This window comes from Plectrocnemia conspersa, unplaced genomic scaffold (genome assembly GCF_051122295.1).
Source record: "Plectrocnemia conspersa isolate PC_06_02 unplaced genomic scaffold, ASM5112229v1 ptg000009l, whole genome shotgun sequence".
NCBI lineage: Eukaryota > Metazoa > Arthropoda > Insecta > Trichoptera > Polycentropodidae > Plectrocnemia > Plectrocnemia conspersa.
The window spans coordinates 11,104,512-11,130,979 of NW_028277173.1; the positions used below are offsets into that span (position 1 = coordinate 11,104,512).

The 26,468-nt window shown below is 30.0% G+C and overlaps 1 protein-coding gene across 8 annotated transcripts in view; it reads right to left on the reverse strand.

Moving 5' to 3' along the window:
• Positions 1 to 26,067, reverse strand: part of LOC148231908 (ankyrin repeat and BTB/POZ domain-containing protein 2) — a 70,442-nt gene extending 44,375 nt beyond the window's left edge. For 5 of the 8 annotated variants that reach the window (XM_088191714.1, XM_088191713.1, XM_088191712.1 and 2 more), the window contains exon 1: positions 4,362 to 4,493. In XM_088191714.1, coding sequence (XP_088047840.1) covers positions 4,362 to 4,420 — 59 coding nt within the window. In that variant the 5' untranslated portion in view covers positions 4,421 to 4,493. Of the gene's footprint in view, positions 1 to 4,361; positions 4,671 to 24,518; positions 24,840 to 25,890 lie in introns of those variants that run through there. The other 3 variants (XM_088191708.1, XM_088191707.1, XM_088191709.1) reach the window with 3 other exon arrangements.
• Positions 26,068 to 26,468: the final 401 nt, after the last annotated feature.

Genomic DNA, 26,468 nt, shown 5'->3' on the forward strand with positions numbered 1-26,468 from the left:
GCGACAGCTCACAAGCTAAAAGGAGGATAACTTCTTTTACACTAACAAATCGAATGTGGATGTGTTCGATCGTGGCAAAAGTTTATTGAAACCAGGGCTTGAAATTTATAATACATCTTAACGACACTTAATATAGTTCTATATTTTATTTTAAATCTTTCGTTATAACGAAGCAATAATAAGCACATACGAGGATTGTGATACAAAGTTTAGAAATCAATTAAAAATATTGTAATACTTTTAATTACTATATATTAGTTGGTGTCAATTTTTAGTTAATATAAATAAAAAATCGATTCTAATGCAATAATCGATCACATGGTTGTGGATCATGTACTCATGTACATTCTACGGCACACATTGTTTTTCGGTAACCATTTCTCCTGAATTTGTTTGCAAAGTTAATCGATCAATAAACCCTAGAAGAGTTCAAGGCAAAGACATTTGAAGCTTTTGTCGTAAAGGAATTAAAATGTATATTAGACTGAGTGCATTAAATATCATAACTAACATACATGTGTAATGGCATTCAACTCTGTAAAAAAATACTTAAAGAATATGTGAAAGAATTTAATAAGACATCAGTACATTTACAAAAAAATGTTTCTTTTTTAGAAATTGCTCAAATTACTCTATTATATTTACTACAGATTTCTTAAAAAATAAGAATAAAAATGTATTAAATAATATATTGATATCTACTCCACGACACAATTTTGTATTTGTGTTATTAAGCAAATAAATACATGTCGATTTGCAAATCAATTGACATTAGTAGTTTAATTTTTTCCACGCCAATCTTTAATTTGCACCTTACTTTTTACATTCACGCTGAACAAATATACTTAACAAGATAAATATATCACAAAGGAATTCCGCCAAATATATTGGAATTAATCTTGACAGAAAATTGATCTGTAAAGCTCATATTTGGAAAAAAAGGAAACATCTGAGAATGAACTGGCTCACAGAAGCAAATTCAGTCTTATCATTGAAAAACTAAATGTAAATAGACTTGGAGTGTAACCTCCATATCTAATATCAACGTTTTAGAAAGATTCCAGAATAAATTCTTAAGGTTATAAACAATTAAAAAAATAAGTGAACAATATTTGAACATATTAAAAACTAACCCCAACATCAGCAAGTAATCTGTTAAGTGACAATGTTAAAAATAACAAAAAAAAAATTAGCATAAGCAATATCATGGCCACTAACATAAGTACTAACAACTAAACTAAAATAGGATAATTATAATAAGACTATAATTTAACTTAATTAAACATAATATAATTTTATGTTAATTATTTAATGAAGCCGCCAAAGCGAAACTTCTTACATTTTGCTAAATAAAAATTACGTATTGTTCAAATAGCCAGATTAAATTATTAATAAAAGTAATACTATCATTAATTTCAATACGTTCCTAGTATTAAATAAATAAAAATAATATATAAAATGACAACATTCCCACGTTTTATTAAATCTAACAAATCTAAATTTACAACCCGATTCTCCGCTACTTTCAGTATCTTAGATTCCCATCTCGAAGCACTCATAAATAAATGCAAAATTTACGTATGCAAAGAGCACCTGCCTATGGGCGTTTCAGCAGCTTCGTTTCCACCTGGAATCTCATTAAAACGGACCAGAGGCTGCTATTAACCGACAAGATTGTCTTCCCAGGGGGCGATTCTAGATATTTCTAGGAAGAGGCTTAGTGACAGGCCAGGAGGTTAATTATCTATCTTATTTGTATACGACTGCATAAGTGATTTATAAGCTGTGCATGCATACGTTACGTGAATGCTTTCAAATGATCCTGAATTACTGCTACATTAGACGTAGAATGTACGTGTAGTGTGTATTCATCGAGAGTGGTTAAGTTGAAAATTGGTTGTTATTTCCTGCATTCGGTGTTTTTTCCCACGCACTTTCTTCTTCACATTACAGTGTGTATGTTTATGTTTTTATAGTTAGAAAACGCCATACAAAAAATATATAGCTTCGTTGCATTTTTATTGTATAGAGTGTCCCAAAATGAACGCAAGATTTGAATTAGCTGTCATTTGTGCAAAAAATTTCAACAAAAGAGCGCGAAAATTTCAACAATGGAATAATAATTGGGGTGCAACTGTACCCCACATAGGGATTGCAGGGTTAATTAAACTTTTTATTGCCTTTTTATATCTGCACTATTATATTATCTAATAAAGTATTTTAAATAAAATATAAATTTAATTTAATTGAGAATTTTAATATTAGAATATTTTTTAATTTATTTATTTAAAAAAAAACTTGAATACGTAATTATTTTTTACTACTGTTGATGTGGGATTTATTGTCAGTAATGTGTTGTATAGTATGTCCTATCTTTTTGTCCTTTTTATAAATGTACATATCTATAAACAGAAAAATGAAAGTCTTTGCATAAAGGCTTTTCTACAAGAATTTCAGAATTATTTTTTATAGGCGCAACGAAAGGGTTAAATATTTTACTGAATAGCGTAAAGTTAACATAGTGTAAAATTTGTTGCGTAAATTTCTACTTCATTTTATGTGTAATTTCTTCTTTGTGTCATCGCATGTAATTTTTATATGTATAATTTTAACATGTAACCATTACAGCGGTACATCGGGCGGAAAATTGACGCAATATATAGGAAAAATAAGAACGAAATACTTTACGAATAGTTTGAGAAATATTTAAAAAGCGAATGGTCAAGAATTTTCTATTTCAGAATTATAATTTTATTTTCTTTAATCTGGTTGATGGTGACTTAATGTATTAATACTGAAGTTCAAGTAGATACTATTTGTATGGATATTGAAAAAGCATTTGACAAGGTATGCCATGGAATTTTATTCCAAAGACACTCGAACTTTGGATTTGCCGATAGCCAAATATGGTTATTTAAAATGTATTTTAATGTTATTTTAGCAGTGTTTGAGTTATTCTAGCAATCTGTCAAATAAATATTTCACCCCACAGAGTTAGAATCTGGGACCACTATTGTTCTAACAATCATAATATAGACACAGTTATTAAAAAATCTAACTTATTGCATGCTGATACCATAAAGATGTTTAAAAACGTCTGAACGATTTCTGACTCGATGTCTTTATAGACTGATTGTAAAAATGGTTTTTACCTAATCAATAAGAAAACCGTTTATTGCCTAAATTAAAATAAACTGGATAGAAAAAATCTTTTGAATGCCTCAGATACGTTGAAAAAAAAGTAAAAATTCTCTCTACATTTCAATAATATTTGTGCCAAGTTTTCTAAGAAGCTTTGTTATAATGAACACGTTTTATTTTCGCGTCTTGTAGCAATCTTAAAACAGGGTCGTTAATTATGATCCTTCATAATTGAAAGAATTCTGAGATAACTAATTAAGATTAAGGAGTTAAGTAACAATAATTTCCTCTATACCAACGCCTATTAATTAGAAGCTTTAGGTTATGATTCGCTGTTTTCTCATATATTATTATATATTTATATACTGTATTATACACTCAAAAATATTGTTAATTATCAAAGAGCAATTTTATAAATAGAATGCTTAACATTGCCTACCGATTAATTGCCTAATAATTAAAAAAACTCTTTAATAAAAAATATGAAGTGACCATTTTTTCATATAGTTTATAATTAAAACTGGCTTTGTAAATGTTTGTTTAACATCGACTAGAGATATTTTAGAAATCAATATTATTTCACTGTTTGTCAATTGCAAAGAATTGCTCATCGTGTTTTCTTTATTACGATTGAGAATTTATTTTTATTAAAAAAAAATACTCAATCTAAAAAGTATAAATTATTATGAACTACATACAAATCTAATAAATTAATGTAATAGTCATTAGAATTACGTACTTTGCAAAGGTACTATTTAATAGAAGCAATGAATGACATATTTTTCCAATCAATAATTCGGTGTATCTCTAAATTTTATTAAATATATCGATACTTTTCGTGTAAATTTATAATTAAATGCTTTTGATTGAACCTAAGACTTATTAAAGAGTGGATTATCTAAATTGATAAATTAAACATTTTTTAGAATTGAATTTATAATAAATTAAAGTATAATGTAAATGTATTTAAATTTGTGCACCACAGATAGATTTTATTAATTATTATATTTTAATTAAAATTTTTGACAAACTTTGCAAATCTTTTATATATCCAATAAAAATATTTTCTATATATAGCATTTTTTTAATTTTGCTTTTTCAAAACACAGTCTGTTTTATATTTTCATTTAATAATAAAACGAAAGTTAAATCTACCGTCGACAGATGTCAGTCGAAAACCAAATAAAAATAATAATATTGTAATTAATTGTAAAACGCACCTTCTAGGCTTCGGCCTGACGATCTCGTGAGTGGCGTCGGTGATGCAAAGGGGGCTCATGGGCCCCACGCCGGGCAGGGCACCCCACGAGGCTGCTGGGGGCTGCCAACCCCGAGGCCAGCCTCCGCTCCCACCCCCGCCCCCACCCGACCCACCCCCTGCCTCGCCCATCGCTCAACTTTTCAAACTGAAACACACTTTTGGGTCCATCTCTGATACACTGGCACTGACACTGGCACTGTCACTAACACTGTCACTGGCACTGCCACTTTTTTCATCGCCCGACGCCGAACAGTCGACTGTCATCGTCCTGTGAAACAAAAAAAAATCATCTTAAATCGTTTCTAACCACAATAACGTTTCCGGTGGATTTCGCAATTAAACTCATATGAAAACTAGTTTCGGTCGATGAATATTTATGAAGAGATAAATTCGTAGGCCGTACATCATATTTTGCCAAAAGTGACGTTTTTTTTCAATAAACTCGTTAAAAATATATGGAAAAATAATAAAAATAGGAATGCGTCCAAAATGTAATTTTATGACTGAACTTTGCCATCAAAAAAATAGCGCTTCTATTAACGTCCATTAAATTAGCATAATTAACAATCGTGGTGGCGTACGACTGTTATTATTGAAGTTTTTTTCGTTATTGCCAAAAGGCGTATTTTTATTATCGATGGTTTTACTGTGTGGACGTTTGTACAAATTTATTACTAAAGAGTGAACGAACTCATGATTATATAAGCCGACCATAGGCAATAATTAAGAGGTAGACTTGGCTCTTCTCAATAGTTGGTTAAAATAAAGGCATAAGAGTAAAAAAATCAATTGGATTTTATAGTCACAAATCCGATATTACATTGAAAATTCCCGTCACAATCTGCCAAATAATATGGGATAATTCTCATGTGTATGAAATTATAAATCAATATTAGATAATCTGAAATTCTGCTTATATTATTTAATGATTATTATGTGTTTGAAACATGTTCACAAAAGTTTCGGTTTCGGTTACACAATATTAAATTTGGTTCTGATTCAGGCAGGGTTAAGATGTATACAAAATAATCTATTATTTAATAATAACTGAGAAGTGTACATAGGTATATGGGCGCAAAACAGAAGCTGCGTCGAGATGAAACGACGCACAAATAACCTTTAATTTGTAAAAGAACCGGTTATGCCAAATAATAAAACGATCATCAGCGGACGGTGGATAATCGTTCAATTATAGGTTGTTCATGCCTGGTATGCCAACGGCGAACGCTTTCTTCGACCCTGACTATATCAGATGATACACTTGCCTAAAAATTATATTCATCGACGAATACATTATTTAGATTTGTGTATGCCAGCATTTTTTCTATGTCAAATTAAGAGTATCAATTTTTACTTTTATAGATGATTATTAAATCATTATTATGTTTTTTTTTTGTACCTACAATTATATCAACCTAGATTTTAAATTGCCATATGACGAATAGGGGCTACCATATGTCAGAATTTTCGGTCGTAATGGAATGTTTGAAATCAAGGATGATCATTTTTTAACTCTCAACTTGTGAAACGTCTAAATTTCTAGTCATTTTCCTGTGAAGATTTTAATAAAAATCTCTTAAATAGCTAAAAATATTACTCATCAGCAAGTTTGATGTGCAAAGATTTTTGAGTCACTAAAAGATAATTTGGGCCTTGTAACAAAAATCGCATAAAAATAAACTAATTTTTAGGATTGTAGTGTTGGTTAAACTTAGTGTACAATGGTTTATTAAAATATGTACATGTTAAGCAAAATCAGTCGAATAATGAATGTCAAATGTATTTAAAGTATATGTTTTAAATATAAAAAAAATTCTCAGTTATAAATCAGATTAAAAATTTTTACACATAAATCGATAAACTCAATTTATATTGTAGTTGGATGTATTTTAAAGATAAAAAAATAGGATAAATAGATTTATAATCCAGTTTTTTGTAGAATCTAATAACGAGTAAATGTGAGAAAGACTTGTAAATAATAAATTGTTAGATTTAATTTAAAATATTAAAGAAGAGTAAATAACCAGTTTTTTCTTCTACTTTATTATAACAATAAACCATTCATTAATAAATAATTAATATTGATATTTATATGATATTAGGTAGTCCCAAAATAAACGTCGTTTCTTAAAAAAAATCATTAATTGATAATTAAATAATTAAAAAATAATGTTGCAAAAATATTACGTCTAAATTAGGGCATCCAAATACCCGGCCTAATTCATTACCCGGTTATAAGGGTATTTTTTTAAGAACCGGGTACCCGGTTCGGTTCCGGGTAATTTTTGTAAGCCGTTAAGAGTCCAATTTTTATTATATTTGAATATTTGATTAAATATGACGTGATATATTTAATTTTACTTTAATAATTAATATTATTTAAAAAAAAAATAAGGTATTAAAATAAAATCAATATATTATGTAACTATTAATACTTTACTCAATCAAAATATTTTTACATTCCATCGGTAGGTACATATATACATATACTTACATACTACATACATGTGTAACAGTACAAAACCGAAATATTTATTTTAACACATATTTGGCAATAATAATACAAATTGCACATTAAAAATACAGAGGAAATACATTTTATTACAATTACAAAAAAAATTTAGATTATTGTATTTATTATATGTACCTATTATATGTAGGTAGAGAAACAAAGTTTTAGTGATGTTCTTTTTGTAAAAAGTTATATTTTAAAAACACTAACGAATCTAATTTGTTATATTTTCACCCTACAACGCATTAAAATTTATTTTTATTTACAACTGCATCCTTTCAAAATAATTCTTATCTATGCATTCGCTTATCTCGAAATCTATAGGTCGCTAAGTGCTGTCCCTTCTTTCGTCGTTCAAAGACGTTTGGAAAAAATTATTTAAATGGAAACATAATGGGAAAAATTATTTAAATAAAATTAACCGGATACCCGTCAAACATTTCCCGGTTTTCGGTTCCATGGAAAACATGGCTGATAACCGGGTACCCGGTTCGAATGCCCTAGTCTAAATGCTTATTTTATTGATAATATATAACCTTCTTCAACTACCTCTTGGTCATTTTTTAATTTCATTAACATAAAATGTCGGAAAGTTTGATGCAAAATATTCCGATTGCCCTCTTTTCACATCGTGTATATTCTCTTTTTTTTTTTCATCAAAATAAATGGTGATCGAAAAAATCTAGGTCTGGGGAATAAAGTGGATGAGATAAAACGTTCCAGACATTATTTTTATTTTACCGAGAGTCAATTTTACATTGCCATTTGCAGATATTTAACGAATCACCTATCACTTTACTAGTGTTTAAAGCTGTAGTAATTGCCGCAGTCTTTGTTTAAATTATTAATTTGTCAAAAATTCTGCCATAAAAAAATTTGAGGCCTAATCTTTTATTAAATATCGAAATTTTAATCCCAGATGTTAATAGTTACACTAACACATGTAACTATTAACGGCCAAACCATGACTGAATAATTAGCACTTCAGGATTACCTTATATATTTATGTATATTATGAGTTAGTCTGTGTAAAAAAGCTTGCTTATCTTTTCAGTGTTTCTTAACGATTTGGACAACTAATAAAATTGATCAAATAAAATAGTCTGAAAAGGATCCTACGATTCCAATTAGTTAGCACCTCATTAGTTTGTTACCGTCATTTAGAACTATATTTGAAAAAATATGATAAAAATATAAAATAAATGACAAAAAGATTGTTAACAAATAGTTCAGCAACCGCGAAAATCACTCGATAATATATCAGCTGAAACATATATACGCTAACTTTAATATGAAGACCAGCACGGGCGTTTTAATGATATAGAAAAAGTTTTCGACACGGTATGACACTACGGTTTAATTCGCGAACTATTTAAATAAAAAACCCGGACTATTTGCTACGCTTAATACGCTCATATCTTAAAAATAAAAGCTATTTTGTTTGAAAAAATAATTAACACTCGATAACCTTAAAATTGCCGCCCCCCCATACATTTTTTTTGCAGGGTCATAAAATCAGCATTTCTTAAAATAATAAATTAATTATTGTTAAGCTCTTTCTAATCGTAGATTTACATAAATTTTAGTTTATTCAGGGTTAAGAAGCACACTAGACGATTCCATCGCGAATATGTCGCCCCAAGCAAGTGCTGCCCGGGGCGGCCCGCCCCCTCCCCCCCCCCTACCTACGCCACTGGCTTGCAGTCTTAAACAAATCGCGAATTAATTACAAACATCTTTTAAAAAAAAAAAAAAATTTTTAGAAGTGGAAAATCAAAATCAACTAGAATTAAACAGAAATTATTATAACAGGGCAGTTATTTAGAATGGAAATTAAGCGTTAAATACCAGGGCTTACACCTGGACTTCAATCTTAAATTTATTATTATACTTGAAACTTCGCTTTAAAGGGCTTGCCGGTATTGCGGCACTTTCACTGCTATTTAATATAAAGCACGCGCTTACCACAAAAAATTTTAATATACAAATAATTAATCAGACCCATCTTAACTTATGCTTGACCAGTAATACTATTTTTTTTTATAAATTTCAAGTCATCTAAAATAAAATAAAATAAATATATAATACACTTTTGTATACTAATCACAAAAATTTTCATAATAGCCTTCAAATACAACAATCAAAGAACTCATTTTCATAACATAAAATACTTTAAAAATATTTTGATAAAAAACAACATTAAATTTAAATAGAAGCACAAAATGCCAAAGCACTGCTTTAAAGACTGAACACCACATAAAAATAGTTCCAGATCTTAAGCTAAATGTATATACTTAGCTCTTAATCCATTGTTTTTTTTTCGATTGAAAATGTAAAGCGATAAGTTTAGCTTTTCTCCTTAAATTATAGCCAGTAATATTTTATTAATAATAAAATGGGTATAAGCCAGTAATGCATTGTCTGTAAAATTAAATAAATTACCGAAATAAATGATTTATAAAAATAAAAATTAAATCGACGTAGAATTATATGCTAATTTTCGTACTTATCTTACTAAAATTGGCAACCCAATTGATAGATGATATGAGTCTTATTAAAGTTTGATCATAACAGTACCGATATAGACCGTAAAGTAAAAAAATACGCAATTACCTACGCATTTCGACTAATATGCTTCATTTTACACGGTCTACGTTTATTATATTCACCGTAGCTCAGCGAATTATAATGTTGAAAAAGTAAAATTTCATTTTGACATGTGACGTTTATTGCCATAAAAGTAAGCGGTTAGTCATAAATTAAATGTTGGCTATTGTGTGCGAAAATAAAAACGGTTTTTATAAACATAAATCTGTTTTATGTCGACGTGTCGATTGACACGCGGAATCGGAAGGCCGAAGTTGAGCCTGGAGCCAAAAACCCGGACTCCCTATACGGTATATTTTTGTACATGCGACTTGCACGACCATGAACTGGTTGCAGCCAAAGGGACGCTACATATATTGTACTGTACCTCTGGCAGAACAGTTTGACAAGCCCAATACAGTGCCGTACTGAGTAACCAACACTATATTATATCTACGAAACTATTGAGTTTTTTTCAGAAAATTTATAATTTTGTGCGAAAATACTCATATTACTCAGTCCCGATGTGTTCAACTGAATGCCTTCGAGGTATTTCACAGTTGTTAAAATAAAATTGCCGATCGCCCGAACTCGCATGCTGGCAACTTATTATTATACAAAGTGCGTGCGTCGTGTTAATTTTATAAAGTAGATCATTACCATATCTTAGCAACAATTCCTCCTTTTAATGAGCTCATTAAATAAACAAAATTGCAAGATAAATAAAAGGGGAGTAAACATTATTTGTAAAGTAGATATTTGTATGTTGTAATTAGTCATAAAATAAACGCGGCGTCAGGAATATCATCAATTTCGCGTTTTAACGATAATCGAGTAAAAAGCTTCACCTGTAGAGACAGGTGCATATTAAGATTTGCAAAAAAGATTCATAACCATCGCACCGTACTTATCAAAAGCTTAAACTCATACTTTATAAAGTAATCAAATACGAATTAGCGTCAATATCGTGCAAAAGCTCTTTAGTTAAAAACTATCGATCTGAAAGACATTATATGCATTTAATTTTCAACCAATAAAGACTTATGATTACGAGAATGACTCAAATAAAACTTATGACATTTTTATATTGTCTTTTATTTTGCTTTGAATGTGCATGGATACTTCTAGGGATTTTTAAACTGAATACACAGCTACATGTGCAACTCTGTGTGTCTGCTGCATCTTTCTGATAAACCCGAACCTCTTCCTATCGATGAAATTCATGACAATCATTACAAATATTGAACAAACTGTACTCATAAGTGTACATAGTTTTGATTCGGTTGCCATGGACATGAAATCAGTCCTAATTTATTCCATAAAATAGTCAGAATAATAGTTTTTAAAAAGTCAAGCTGAATTATTTAAAATAATTATCCACAAATATATTTACAATCCATTACCAGTAAATGTTTGTGAATCAAAAGTATGGTTTTGGTCCTAGATGATTTTTAAAAAGTATTTGCCAAGGTTTTTCATAGCATTGTATTTTTTGATTTGGATCGTTCTAACCTGATTCTACAGGATTCTAACCGGCCTTTGAGGACCTCCCACAGACATCATCCCTGCGCCAGCTTCTCCACCGCCACTCAAAAAAAACATCTCGCCATTTATCGTCAGTTGCAATTGTAATATAATCTAATAAAACTAACTAGATTCACTTGCGTTTCACTGGCTACGAAGTCAAACCCTAGAGTACAATAAAAATTCTGTAGAGCAAATTTCAAGTTATTATAACGAATATTGAAAAGCAATTAATAAGTGTGATAAAAGATGGGTTTCTTTTTATTTAATTATAAAAAAAATAAAGCCAAATTGATACATTTTTAAACGGGCAAAATAAAATTTATAAATTAAAAATTACATCAAAATCGATAATTGTAAAAAAAATCGTACGGCTTTTTTTTTAATTTTTGACCTGCGAGAGCTAAATTGAAATCTACCAACTCCATGTTATACTCGGAAAGGGACGGATAATTTAAGGGAATATCATTTGGTTTTAAGATATTTATACAATCTGTGATTCTTCTTTGCTTTTGAGAATCTCTCAATATGTTTGGAATATCAGTACGAATGTTTTCAAAAGATAATATATCGATATATTCGAACTCTTTTTGGTCAATGTAGCCCAGTAAAAGTTTAACATAAGTCAGTGTCGTCTTGTGACTAATGTAATTGTTAGTATCTCTTTTATTTGTATTCTTACTATCAGTCCCTTTCTCTTCTGTTTGAATGACAATAAAAACGATATCCGCATCAATCAAGCATTGATAGCGATCAAATCACTCTACAATGCTTTCCCAAACAAAATTTTTAATTTCACATATTTTCAGAATCCAATACATCTACTTCCATGGTAGAGTTTTGCGAAGAACGGCACAGGAAGGCCCTCATTGATTATATTATATAAATATATAACACTAAATTGAATTAAAATTGTAAAATTAAGCGGTACAAATTTTCTAAACATATGACCCTCGTTCGTTTTTAATGTGCTTTCATTCGTATGAAAAGAAGTAATGTCTATACTGCCATCTGAGGCAAGCTTTTACTCTTTAAAGAATCTCCCACTAAATTTGACAATTGTAATGCCTGCCTACACTCTATGGAAGTTGTCCGAACTGAAGTTACAACTGAAGTCGGCCAAGACCTACGACTTCGAGTAAGCGACAACACTGTCGCAAATTTCATATGTCGTCCAGACGGCAGCTTCTGTCACGTACAGCTGGCATATTTGCACGCGATCGAAAATGTGCCAAATAATCGCAATTTTTAAATTGTCATATTATTAAAATTACGCTACTGATAAATATAAAAGTTGTGTCGGCACTCACCAAAACAATATCAGTGAAAACTTTTCGGTCGTAAATACTCAATTTACGCAAAAACTTTGTCGCCTTTTGCAAAATGCCATAAGGCATAAAAATGATACTTCAGAATAAGAACACCACATCTGTGACTATCCTAGAACTTGTCGCCATCGATTCTAAATAAGAATTCGTTACGGTGTGACATTAATATAAACCGATCTAGGAAAATACATAAGGATATTCGAAACGATTTTTTTTAACAAAATCAAGTATCACTAATTATTTTTTAATTATTTAATTTTATAAGAAAAAAAATATAATAACGATATCTGTTAGAAGAATATACTATCAAAAATTTATTTAATCCCTTTTGGTGCCGTAAAATATTCAAAGATGTCAGTAGGAGTCTGTTGAAGTCCCCGATAAGTATGTGGTATTATAAATTGACCATGGGACCACGATGCAGCGCTCGACGTGCGTGTTGACCATAGGACGCCTACGCGCATACTGAAATTGAGCCGAGTTATTTGTTCTATCACAGTTTGCGAAACACCATATCATTATCTCTCTCACTGTCGTCACTTAACACGCGAGAGAGCGAAAGGGGAAGTATCTCACCACTCGCGCTCGAAAGAGCAGCTCCGACTTCGGTCCGTTTGCCGACAATGTTCGGAAGCGCTCGAAGCTGGCCAAGTCGACTGAATTACCCCACATTACCTCCCGTGCTCGGTAACCTCGGACAGCTTCCGAGAGATTTTAGAGCGCGCAGAACCGAACTCGACTGAAGTAACCCAACTTCCAGAGAGTGCAGTGAAAGCATAACAATACATAGCAGTAAAAGTTTTAGATATGTTACCGACATCTATGCATCAAATCGTAAACTTTTCAAATTACACCAGATTGATTATTAGAATATTTATCATACCACATTATGTTTAATTTATCTCTGATATATGTAAAAGTCTCTTTTTAGGAAGTCAAAAAAAAATATAACGTTATATATTGTAATTAAAAAATATTAATATAAACTTGAATAAATATAGAATTAGTTTAAATACTACTATTAGAGAAAAATGTATAAAATATATTAGTCTTCCTTACTTTTAATTTATATAATCCAGTAACTAAGACACAACATTAAAAAGTTTTACATAAATCAAAAAATATTTTTTACAATCTACAGATACGATTTCTTTGAATATAGCTATACTTTGATTATTCAAAATTAACAAAAAATATTAGAACCTACAACTAACCTCATTTTAGAAGCACTGTATAATGACCTTCTCACCCAAATGCGTTGCCGGTTCAAGTTTACGATATCAATAATTCTTGACGGGCCATGTTAGCGTGTCAAATCGCTCTCCATTGCGAGCCTCTCTTTGGATTCCATAGTCAGATCGGTGTTGGCTGTGAATAGGCAATCTGACCGCAGATATGAATCTATAATACATTATACATTATATCAACCGGTGGCCAGTTTATTAGGCAAATGCTGAATGGTGACGTTGATATATGTACTCTTTTGTTAAATAACACAAATCCATTTCATATGATGACCACTTTGTAGTAGCCATCATAATATTATATTAGCCGACATACTGTATGGTTTTATAAGTTGAAAATTATTATTTGACAGTTTTATTTAATGTATCATTAAATAAAAAATCAACATATGAATGACGGATGAAAATATGTATGTAATATATATGCATAGAAATATAATCTTAACTAAATACAATTTGATCTCTAAATATGCATTAATTAAATAAAGAGTTATTTACCGTTTATAAAATGTCGAGATACAATTAGATTAGACATGAAGATGTAATACAGTGATCAGAAAACGAATGTGGATTAAAATTTTATATATAAAAAAAAAACAAATGAAAATAATATTCAAATTAATTTTATTCATCAACTTTAACACTTTGAGTTGTGCATATTAAATAATTTTATACAAACTCATAAAATCAGTAAATTATTTACTGCTATTTAATTTTGCTATACTAAAATTTATTTTTATTTTTTATTTTGCAAAGAATTAAAAATATTATATTTCAGTAATAACATTTATTTATTCAAAAGCTTTAAGTTCAACCATAGAGCTTAATTATTTTTCGTCCGTCATTGGAGAAGCTGTGTCGTAAGTCATGTGCAGATTGACCAAGCTAGTACGTAAACAGTTATCTAATTTAAATAACACGAGCAATAAGTGGAACACGCGGGATTACGTGCGAAAGAGAGATGTACAGCCTCCGGGCTAAATAATTTCCTATGGCAAATTTATAGAATTATAACAGCATCACCAGTCGCAAAACGAAGAACTTGCAATAATAATTAAATAACGCAACGAATAACTTCCTTGATGTTTTTTTTTCTTTAACCTATTATTAAATTATCGCGAAAAGTTTTACGACGTCAATTATTATGTTCTATAGCTTTTGAATTATATGAAAAAATAAACACTTTGTCAATATTTTTTTAATTATATATCCTTAATGAATTTATTTTCACATTAAACATTTTAATTTAAATAAATTATTTTTTATTGATTTCTAGTAGGTATATATAAAGCGCGTACGGTGTGATACATTATTTTTCACTCGCTCGCGTGTTAAGTGACGAGAGTGAGTGAGAAGAAGTGGGCGTGCGGAACGCATGTAACGCATGCCCTTATGTCACACTCACTCTCGTCACTTAGCACGCGAGTGAGCGAAAGGGAATGTATCGCACCGTCGTGAAAAATGAGCGACCTCGAACATTTTTTATATAAAATGCATTTTTTTAAATTATGAAATTTATGAAAGTTTAATTGCGTAATGATGAATGTGTATAGCGTATGAATATAAAACGCGTAGAAGAACACCAAAAATACCTGATAAAATTAAACTTTTTTGAGTCGGAGTCGGAGTTGGAGTTGGAGTCGGAGTGGAGTCGTGTTTTTTTTAAACGACTCCACAGCCCTGATATTTTCAATGAAGTATGGTCTAGCTAATTTTAGAAATTTCCAAATAATTTTACCTGCCATTTACAACATTACATAATGATTCATCTGTAGACTTAAATATAAACATATTTGTATTTTATACCTTATTTTAACGTATTTATTTAATATAGATGAAAATTAATATTTTTTTAATAAAATATATAAAAATATAGAGCAATATGCATTTTTTAAATTTGGAACAGGATTTGCGATATTCATGCATTATCTATATCACTGTCAAAACTAGATATTAAAATAAAAATAAATGATAATGATTAAAAATAAAAATAAATTATGGAAACCACAAGAGAGTTAAGAGTAAATATCGTTTTATGCTCCAAATAATAATATGGCTAAAGTTGAGAGTACTTTGTTAAGAATATGTGTGATAAATGTGAAGTATCTTAAAATACTGTTAGATAGGCAAAACATATAATATACTATGTATCTTACTTTGTATAATGTTTTATATTATCTATATTTATTATGAAGTTCTTTATTGTGTAAAATATTTTATAGCTAACATACATATATTAACAATATTACATGTGTATGATATATGGCATATTTATAATTTGAATAGATATTAATAATTCCATTGCAATATTAATCAAAAATCAATTATAATGAATCAAAATATGTATTTTTATCTACTTGTTTTATTGCAACACGAAATATGATTAATTACACTTTCAATTGAATAACTTTTTTTATTTTTTATACCACCTATTTACATTAGGTGTTTTTATTGCAATAATAAGTTAACATTACTGTGATTTTTATTTATTTATGTATTTAAACTAATCATGTGCCATAAAAACTATTTTAATTGTAAACTAAACATTATACAAAACGATCGTTTAATAACTACCTCAAGACTTGATTACACAAGAATTTCTCAGCGTCTGCATTCAAATATATATTAGTGATACAATATAAGAATACCAACGTTAATAGGTTTTAGTAAAACAATGACGAATAACTACTATACGTCGATACAAGATACCGTTTGTAATAATAATTTTTACATCTTACACAATCGCGGCCTCGGTCTTTAGCTGCCAATCTCTGAAGTTTAAAATTACACCAGTCTTTGTTCACGACCTATAATACAAGAACGGATGCAATTTATCAAAGCTCGACATTGTATCTGTATCAAAAATTATTTAATTTTTTCTAACTATTATACAAATATAGGTGGGTTATTTTAATTACTTTACGACATTGTAATGTTGTATTGTTGTTAATAAATCATTGATATAATCAATCACTAATAATCATTAACGTTGTTCATGATTATTATTACATGTATACTATATTACATCATATCATCATGTATTCGGTTATTTTTTATTTATATATAATAGAATATGTATACTTTAATATGGCAGTGTATATTGAATAAAGGTTTCGTAGATTACCGAGCGTTGAAATCTAATGCACTTGATAAAGGAAATTTGGAATATTTTTTTATGGAAGTTACAAAATAATTCATATCCTTATAGAAAATATAAAAATAACGATGTAAAAACACCTTTACTTATTAACGACTAAAAAATATTACAATTATATTGGTTTCATATTTCAATTATATTTATATATACATTGTTAAAAATATGTAGCTGTATTTTTTATTAAATATTTTTTAACTTAATTAAATTTTGCCCTCACATGTCATAAAGTTAAATTACACTTTAAATTGTGTGTTTGTGATATTGCCTTTATCTTAAGCTTAGTTTGACGTCATTCGTAAAGCAATGCCATAAAATTTAAAAATAAAGAAATAATTATAGAAAAAATCATTGCTGTGTGTATTACGGTATTTTTTACGAATTACGGTATTTTTTATCTATATAATTAGTAAAATTATTTTATTTTGAAATTTTTTTATCTATATAATTAATTATCTATATAATTATTCCCTACAATTTCTTTGAAAAATATTTTAAATAATCTAAATTACATGTTTGTGATATTACTACAAATTTCAACATGTCCATGACTTAAGTTATGAATTACTTATAAAACCTAAATAAATTTTCTATATTGCTGTTATTTATTTATTTTTATTTTTAGATTAAATTAAGACCATCGTGGCCCAACAGGTTACCCCAATGCGCCACGATGGTCGAAAACAAATTTCAAATTTATAAAACATAAAAAAACGTATATATACATAAATATAACAATACTTAAACATAACAAAAAAATGTAAAATATTAAAATTAAATGATATAAACTGGATCAGATCCTCGTAGCTAACATTAAATAGGTCAATACGTAATGCCAGCGTATTAAGGAGCCGGATAGGCGAGTCGGCAAGTGCGGATGTCTTAGCCCTAACGGACATCAAAAGAGGTCGCGATCGTGATTCTCGAAAATGTTCCGGAACCCAAAACTGGACTTCCTCGAGAATAGCTGGATTGTCGACAGCACCTTTTAGTAATTTGAAAAAATGCTTAGCGACATACAGCTTTCTGCGAGAACTCAGCGAGTCATATCCCAACGCTCCTAAAAGAAAGGCGATGGGATATAAGTACGGATAATAACCAAATGTCCTTTTGTAAAGGTATCTTAAATACCTTTTTTGATTTTTTTTCACTAAAAGGGAATATTTGGCTATTCGGGGATTCCAAATTATAGATCCCGATTCAAGAATGCTACGAACTAAGGTGTCATAGAGGATGCGAATAACTGACGGATCGTCAAAGTGAAAGGCATTCCTCTTAACAAAGCCGAGTATCTTGAAAGATTTATCACAGACGTCGTGTATGTGTAGAGAGAACCTCCATTTGCTCTCGAAAGTGATTCCGAGATCTTTAGTGGAAGTTTCTCTAGTCAAAATGTTACCACTGAGATGGTAGAAATAAGCTGATGGCGAACGGGATCGAGAAAATGACACAGTATGGCACTTTCCGACACTAAAGGGCAGACGGTTAATGGAAGCATATTTACAAAGAGAGTCTAAATCACTTTGTAGAGAGAAGGAGTCCACAACAGATCGAATGCATTTATATAATTTTAAATCATCTGCGTACAGAAGAAAACTTGAATTTTTAATTGCTGTATTTATGTCATTAATAAATAATACAAAAAGCAGAGGTCCCAGATTGGATCCTTGAGGAACTCCCGAAGGGGTAAAATATTCTTTTGACAATCGTCCATTATAGGTTACAAACTGTCTACGATTGCTTAAATAACTCGAGAATAACCGAGTTAAATTATCTGAGCAACCGAGGTTCGACAATTTATTTAATAATAACCTATGACAAACTTTGTCAAAGGCTATTTCAAAATCTGTAGAGAGAAGTTGTCACCGTTTTGGTGAACGACAGAAGGTTAGTAACAGTGGAACGGGCAGGACGAAACCCGTGCTGTTGGTCTAACAAAACTTGCCGAAAGTGATTATAGAGATATTTATGAATAATTATTTCAAATAATTTAGCAGGAGCTGACAACACTGCGACTGGTCTATAATTCTTTATATATAATTTGCCACCCTTTTTATGAATAGGAGTGACTTTTTTGCATTTCCATAGATCAGGAAATGATGATGTTTTGAGAATATATAATTATTTATGTTCGAATAAATCTAATGAAATATAATAACTTGGTTATGCTTTATATTACTTTATCTTAGTCTAAATTATCAATGATTTTATTATATTTTATATGAAATAGTACATTTTTTATTGCAAAAACAACTATATTATACAATATGAAACTAAACTGGCACGCACAATATAATTTTAAAATATAAGATTTAATATTGTTAACAGTAAGACGGTGCCATAGGAAGAACTAATAAAATATGATACTTTGTATTATCTTAATTTACATCCAAAACGATAAAAGTTAATTTTACTACCGATTCATATAACGAATTAATTGGAATATATTATACATGCCTCGTAGGCGGTCTCGCACTATCACATTACTTATAATAAATAAATGTAATTTCTATGGTGTTATCGATCGAGTAAACATCGTAAATGGCCATCGTATGCCATGAAAATTATGTTAAAACATGTGTAGATTAAGATTTTTATTGGTGTTAACGAATCCCACGCAATGTTGACAGGAAACAGTGTCGTTAATTCGAGATATGGATATGGAATTCCTTTGACATTGGCCTCTGATATTCTTTATATATAATATTATATTTTTTATCGTAAATCTCGCTTTACATATTGTTTTATGGACCGTGGCAAAAGCACTCGAACAATTCGCCTGAGGCTTCGCAGGAAGGTTGTTTGTAGAACTTTCAACTTAGTTATTGTATATAGATTTTAATGGCTTTGTTCGTAATCGACTCAAAGGCTGTCTATAATTTATGAGGAAAATCAAGGCGACGATATTATCATTAAGTGCAACAAAATCGATAAAGATTAATACCGTGTTCTGTTTTTACTGCTAATAATATGAGCTAAATACGAAAATTACAGTCAATGATTAATGTATCTTTTTATCGTAAATTTAACATATTTTTATACATAAAACATATTGGATCTCTATAAATATTTTAATGCCCACTGCAAATTGTTTTAATTTTGAAACAATGTCATTAGCATCACAATATAAAATCTTGTTTATGTACATTGTTTGTCGTACATTTTTCTTATGCAAATAAACATATAATTTTATGACTCTAAAATATTTATATAACATATCCTCTCTGACAGAGCATTTATTGCGCCAATCGGACGAGGTCATCACTCTCACACCTTATTTGGTTTCGGTAAAAAAAATAAAGTCAATTCACAGAAAGGTATACTGACTCACCGATGAATTACTTAAAAAAATACTACATAAGTATGTACTTAATGGCGCCTCATAGTAAGAGTTCGTACAAGATTGACCAGAGCTAATCTAAGCGCGGACTAATGATCGGATATTCCTCATAATCGAGCACCCTATAGAATATATTTTGTATAATTAAAATAAATTATTTATGTGCGTATACAAATCACTAAAACGAGAAACGCACAGACAAAACCTGTATTTCGTTTAACCGTTTTATATACATGGTCTGAAATTCTATACGAAAATCGATAACCCTTTTAACGCACACGAGCGAAAAAGTGTCGAATTTCACTTTTGCATCTTCGAAAAATTTCAGAATGCATCCGACGTATTGTGGTTTCACGGAATGCGCTTGTTTGACCTTGGAATTCGGGCAGTTAACCTCGATCACTGTATTTTTGGTTAACGATAAGCAAATATGACGCTGTTGAAAAATACGTTATAACGGACCGATTTCGGCGTTACGAATCGTTTGATTAAATTATTGCGAACTAATAAGGCTGCTGGGAAAATAATGATCAATTTCAATCATCGCTATTCCGTTATAAATAAATTATACATTTTTCATAGAGGTAAAAAATGTACCGGAAATTGACCACATAATACTTTAATACAATGCAATTTTTTTAGTTAAACTTGAAAGCTTAAAAGCTCTCTTAATAAAAACTTTTCAAAAAACGTAAAATAATATTATAATACCTCTGATGTGAGTAGCTTGATTTAAGAATGTTTTTAAAAACGAGATTTTTTTTAAAAATAAATTTTGACTTGATAAACTATTGCGTCACCTTCACACCAATGATTCTTCTTGTAATGAAGACTCCAGATCTTGTACGACTTACTGGATAAATTTGAGTTAATTAAAATCAAATTTCTCCTTTCCAACACCACTTCATAACTCCAGCTCAAGGAGCAGCAGGGCATTTCGAACTTTAAAAAGCTTTACACCAAATCACTAATTCAGCGATGCTTCGAATTGACCGAAGGAACAAATCTTACCCTAAGAAACTATTGGAAAAGTAATTTACTCATCATTAGCTGCCTCAAGTATTGGGTGGGATCAGAACCAAGAACAAACCCGTGCCATAGAAAAACAATGATTCCGGGCCTCATAACAAAAATGGAATTTTATATATTTTTAAATATCGAGATATAATTTCTTGAATAAATAATTAGATAGATTCTATGCTACAAATAAATATAAAAATAAGCCACTGTTGCGACAAATTTAATGAAATCATATTTTCAGTGAAATATTTTAATTGGGCATTAAAAATATCTACCCGATAATTAGTCGTGTTTTCTTTGCGGCCCAGTGAATCCAGTCCAAGTCAAATGCTCGATTATCAAGGGTTTATATGAAGACTTTATAACAATATTACGAGTGAGAATCGAATAAAGTGCATTTAAACCAAATTTTGCCCAATAGGAGAGCGCAAAAAACAATCATCCCTTCTCAGAAGTCAAAAATCCACGTCAAAAGCAATAAAATCGTGTCGTCGCCGTTGCAGTGGGAACGCTCGTTACCGAGCGTTCCCACTGCAACGGCACCGACACGATTTTATTGCTTTTGACGTGAATTTTTGTCTTCTGAGAAGTGATAATTGTTTTTGCGCTCTCCTATTGACCAAAATTCGGTTTAAATATACTTTTATCAGCCTTTTTATATTAAAAGTCTATAGTAATATCGGTAAGGGTAGCTATCATATTTTTAAAATTAAAATTTTATATAAAAATGCAGACAAACTGTGGAACTATATGATGCGATGTCTGTCTTTACTATTTTTTCTGCTTATTTTCCCTGAAAGATGAGTTGTCTTAGTTTGTATTTTGGACTAATACAAGTTCTAAAACTATAATTAGTTTGGGTTTGAACAGCAAATGGACGTTTCGCAACTATGAAATTGAGCTTCATAGACATTTTAGAGCACCATAATATAGTGTAATACGCAATAGCATATATATATATGCCACTTCGTAATATTATATATTAAAAATCCTACATATGGATTTCAATATTGTCCAAAAGGTTGGATACATCTGATGTAAATAAAGTAATGAAATTATAATGTTATTATTTTCCCTCCGCGTGCGAACCGATCATAATAATATTATAATTGAGTTAGCCGACCACTGTTTTAATTTGTATGAATAAATAAAATTTACGGCCAATTAAACCTTAGAATTTCTATTAAACCTTGGCAAAGGAAATATCAGTTTATGAGTAAAATATTCCTGCATGTGTTCTCAACATGTTTTTACAAAAAAATATATATAATAAAATACACAAATTATTATTTAATTAAAGCTTCTCTGCCTATATCCATCCTTTTTTTCATGTAAGTTTACATGTATTTATTTTATAATTTAATTAAATGGAATATAATCAAAATCATTCCCTATTACTAAAATCAATCAATAAGTATATATTGCAGATAAAGTAAAAATCTGTAGCAGAAGAATGTTTTTTGTTGAACACATAAGAAATATCTCATTATTAGATAATTTTCAATACTTTATATGTACGACCTAACTGGATTTTAATAAATCATTACGAGATTCATCCGTAAGATTAGGAAAAGCTAGGTAAATCTAATTTGCGATGATCTTCGGAATTAAAGACAATGTCCACTTTATTCAAAATTTGTTTTATAATCGAAATGGATAGTGCTTGGCATTCTCTACAAGCTTTGTTAAAGAAAAAATTCATAAAGCTAAAATATCAGCACTTTTGGAAAAACAACCAATGTATAAATTTAAAACTTAAATAATAATATATGTCTTTTTTCTTAAACACAATAGACACAATAGAGGAATTAAGAATAAAATAAAATATGATATTATATGTATGTATGATTTTAGAAACTGTTGTTCCTTAATGACCGTTTTTCACACAAGAGGATTAAGCCGCTCATGTTACAAAAACGCCGCAAAAACACAAGAGCAGAAACAATTGGTCAAAATGATATGACTTCCCTTTTGTTCCATTGAATACATCTTAGCCTTCCTGAAGGAACAAAAACATAATACATTTTGAGTGATGGATGTTCCAGTTATATTTTATATCATTCATATTTCAAAAAAATTATCGCTTAATACACATTTTTCGAATTAGAGATCATTTGTATTTATCAAACGACATGAACTATCATGTGTAACCCTTACAGAAAAAGTGTTCGTGCTGATTAACGCAAAGATTGGGACATTATTTTGAATGCCTTTAATTTTAGTAAAACAGAATATTGAAAATATTTGTTCTATGAAAAATAATAAATATTTGAAACTTAATAAAATTCGAATGTCCTAGTTTCATAAGAAGAGAGAGGTACTATGTGATACAATTTTCCTGGATCTTGGGATCGATTAAAAATTATTACAAATATTGACCTTCCCACCACAATAAACTTTTTGCGAGCTTATAAAAAATCAAAAAAAATCTAATTTATCAATCTTAACAAAACTTCTTCAAGATCCTGTTAATCATTTTTTTTTAAGACAATAATATGGTGGAATACATTAAAATAGATAGTGATGAAAATTAATGCTCTACATTTATAAAATTGTTATTTTATATTTTCTAATGATTTTATTATTTTTTTTTTTTTCTATTTCGCATAATTTTTTTAGTATTATTAATATATGCATGCATGTATATATTCAATAATGTTAAATATGAGAAAATTGTAAATAAATGTATTTAAAAAATAAAGTTTTTTGTATTTAATATATTAAAAATGAGACAAAAAATGTCCTAGTTGCTTTTTATTTTTTATTTTTTTCTGTGGGTACTATTTTATATCTAATATAAATTTATTTAGTATTTTTTTGTAATCAAATAAGAAAATTATGAGTAGTTTTTACTCACATTTTTAAAAATTATTTTTGTGACAATGGTTGTTCTTCAAATGTCTTTGACTAATTTTGATCTTCCGGACATGTACATATGTGATTCTAACCTAATATATTTAAATATAAGTTATAGTCTCTTTTTATTTTTGTATTTATTTATATCAGCTAATATAAAATATTATATTGAGCTGAAGTAATATTTGCAAGCAAACCGAGCTTTTAATATACAATTTTAATAGAAAAATAAAAGCGTTTTGGTATTAAGCACTCAATATACATATAATCAAGACTGGAAAAGTAATCCATGATGATTTCATTACATTTGCAACGAATTGTAAGAGTTTAATTTACTATCTATGGATCGTGATCAGCAAAATGATTTTTAGTTTTGACAAATTCACGAATGTAAAATATTACAAAAAGTCGTTGAATTTAGGATGCGAATAAACCCCTATTTTATAAAAATTAAACGGGACGATAATGTTAAAAATATATAAAACGATTGATTTAATCGTTTTCAATATATACTTTGTTAGTTAAATATGTATATTAAATTTTTCAACTCACCACCATGCACAGAGTCCTAAATCCTCCGATCCACGTGTGCAGCTCTCGTTGGAAACGACACACCGAGCAGTTTCAGTTATCACTGTGTGTACTCACGAAGATGCTCACTACCACAGACCGCAGTCACACAAAGTGTTGAGCAACATTTCGATTACACTTCCAACGGGCACATTCCTCGGCCGGTCGAAGATTTATTCACACAAACGACGCCGAAGACACGTTTACCCTTCTAGACGTATATCAACGTTCACACTGGTAATGGATCCTTCCGCGTTTACGACCAAAGACATTTTATTGCAACACGATCGTCGAAAAGAATCACTAGAAAATTATTTCATCTACTATTAATAATGCATTAACGTTATGTGTGTCTAATGTGTAATTTATCGTTATTGTGTGATGATTTGAAGGAGGAGATGTGGAAAAAACGGACGTTTATGACGCGACATTGACCTCGCCCACGTGTCTTGCAGGGTGACCGCAAAAAGAATATATCTGAATTGTACATCTGTGCCCAAAACAGTATAATTTAAATCTTAATAAATATATATAATGCACGCAAAAGACATTCCATTGAAATTGAAAAACGTTGTGAAATGATCTACGTATTGTTAAAAGGGTGGCGATTAAATAATGCTTTGGACCATACATAACAAACTTCCATCTTAACCTTCTAGTATATTCTTAGCGAAAACGCGTTTAATTGATCCAACTACCACGAGATAAAAAGTTTGTGTATATATTATGTGATGCGATAACTCTCAAAGTTCATATCAAATTTCGATTAACTAAATATCCAAAATAAATTTATTAAATGTTCAAAACTGAAAAAAAATCTGATCCTTGTTATAAATATGATAAATATTGTTATATGATTTTTAAAATAAATTGCTATGTAAAAACAGTGTGATCAAAATTAAAAACATGTATTTTTCTAATAAAATTATATAAGCGCAATTATTTTATAATTAAATTATAATGATTAATATATGATATAAATTATTATTTCAAATTAATATTGTGGCGCATTTAAAGTAAGTATATATTAAGAAAAAAACATGTTACATACCTTCGTATTAATTCATTTCCATTTAAAAACAAATTTAATCAGCGTTTCAATGAATATATTACACATAAATCAAAACAAGCGTTCAATATACATACATACACATACATACGCACAGGATCTATACACTAATTAATCGAGAAAAAGCTTTAATGAACTTCGAGAGCTCTCATTATTTAAAATATGATTATGATAGTATTGTTACACAAGCGAAGAACGCCGACGCGAGGGGGAGTGAAGCGAGAGGAGGGTCGATCTTTGTGTTTGTGATTTTGTTTTCGAGAGAGCAGCAGCACTTCACCGCACTTTGGTGTAATACACTGTGGCTGTAGTAATATGGCGACGGTTTCGCGCAAGAAAAGACACAACAAGCGGTCAGGTATACGTCGAGAGTATAAGACTCGAGAGGTCCCCAGGTAATGCGTGCGCCGTACGGGGAACAGGTTTACGCGGAGGCAAGCAGCGCAGCCGCGGGGTGACGCTGGACTGTCCGCGAACGGACCACATTGTACCACAAAAGCTCCACGGAGCCTTCAGAGGTCTCTGCAGGCATTCCGTCAAACTTCGGCCCGCCAGATTCCTGCGCGACGTTCATTGACACTGATGTGTGTATACATGCGCGGGCGGTGTTTCAGACAGTCGAAGGAACCGACAAGTCTTTTTCTCTGGCCTGTCTTCATGTTACGTTCAAAAATTTAATGAGCTAATGACGATAGATCGTCTCGTTCCTGGAACCCAGCGAAAGTGCCGGTGTTAGATAATTATATTACAATACTAATTTACTGGTTTATAAACATTTTTTAATTTGGAATAAATAATAAAAAAATATTTAAATTAATAAACAAATAAAAGCACTTTACAAATTGGCAGACTCTGATTTTATT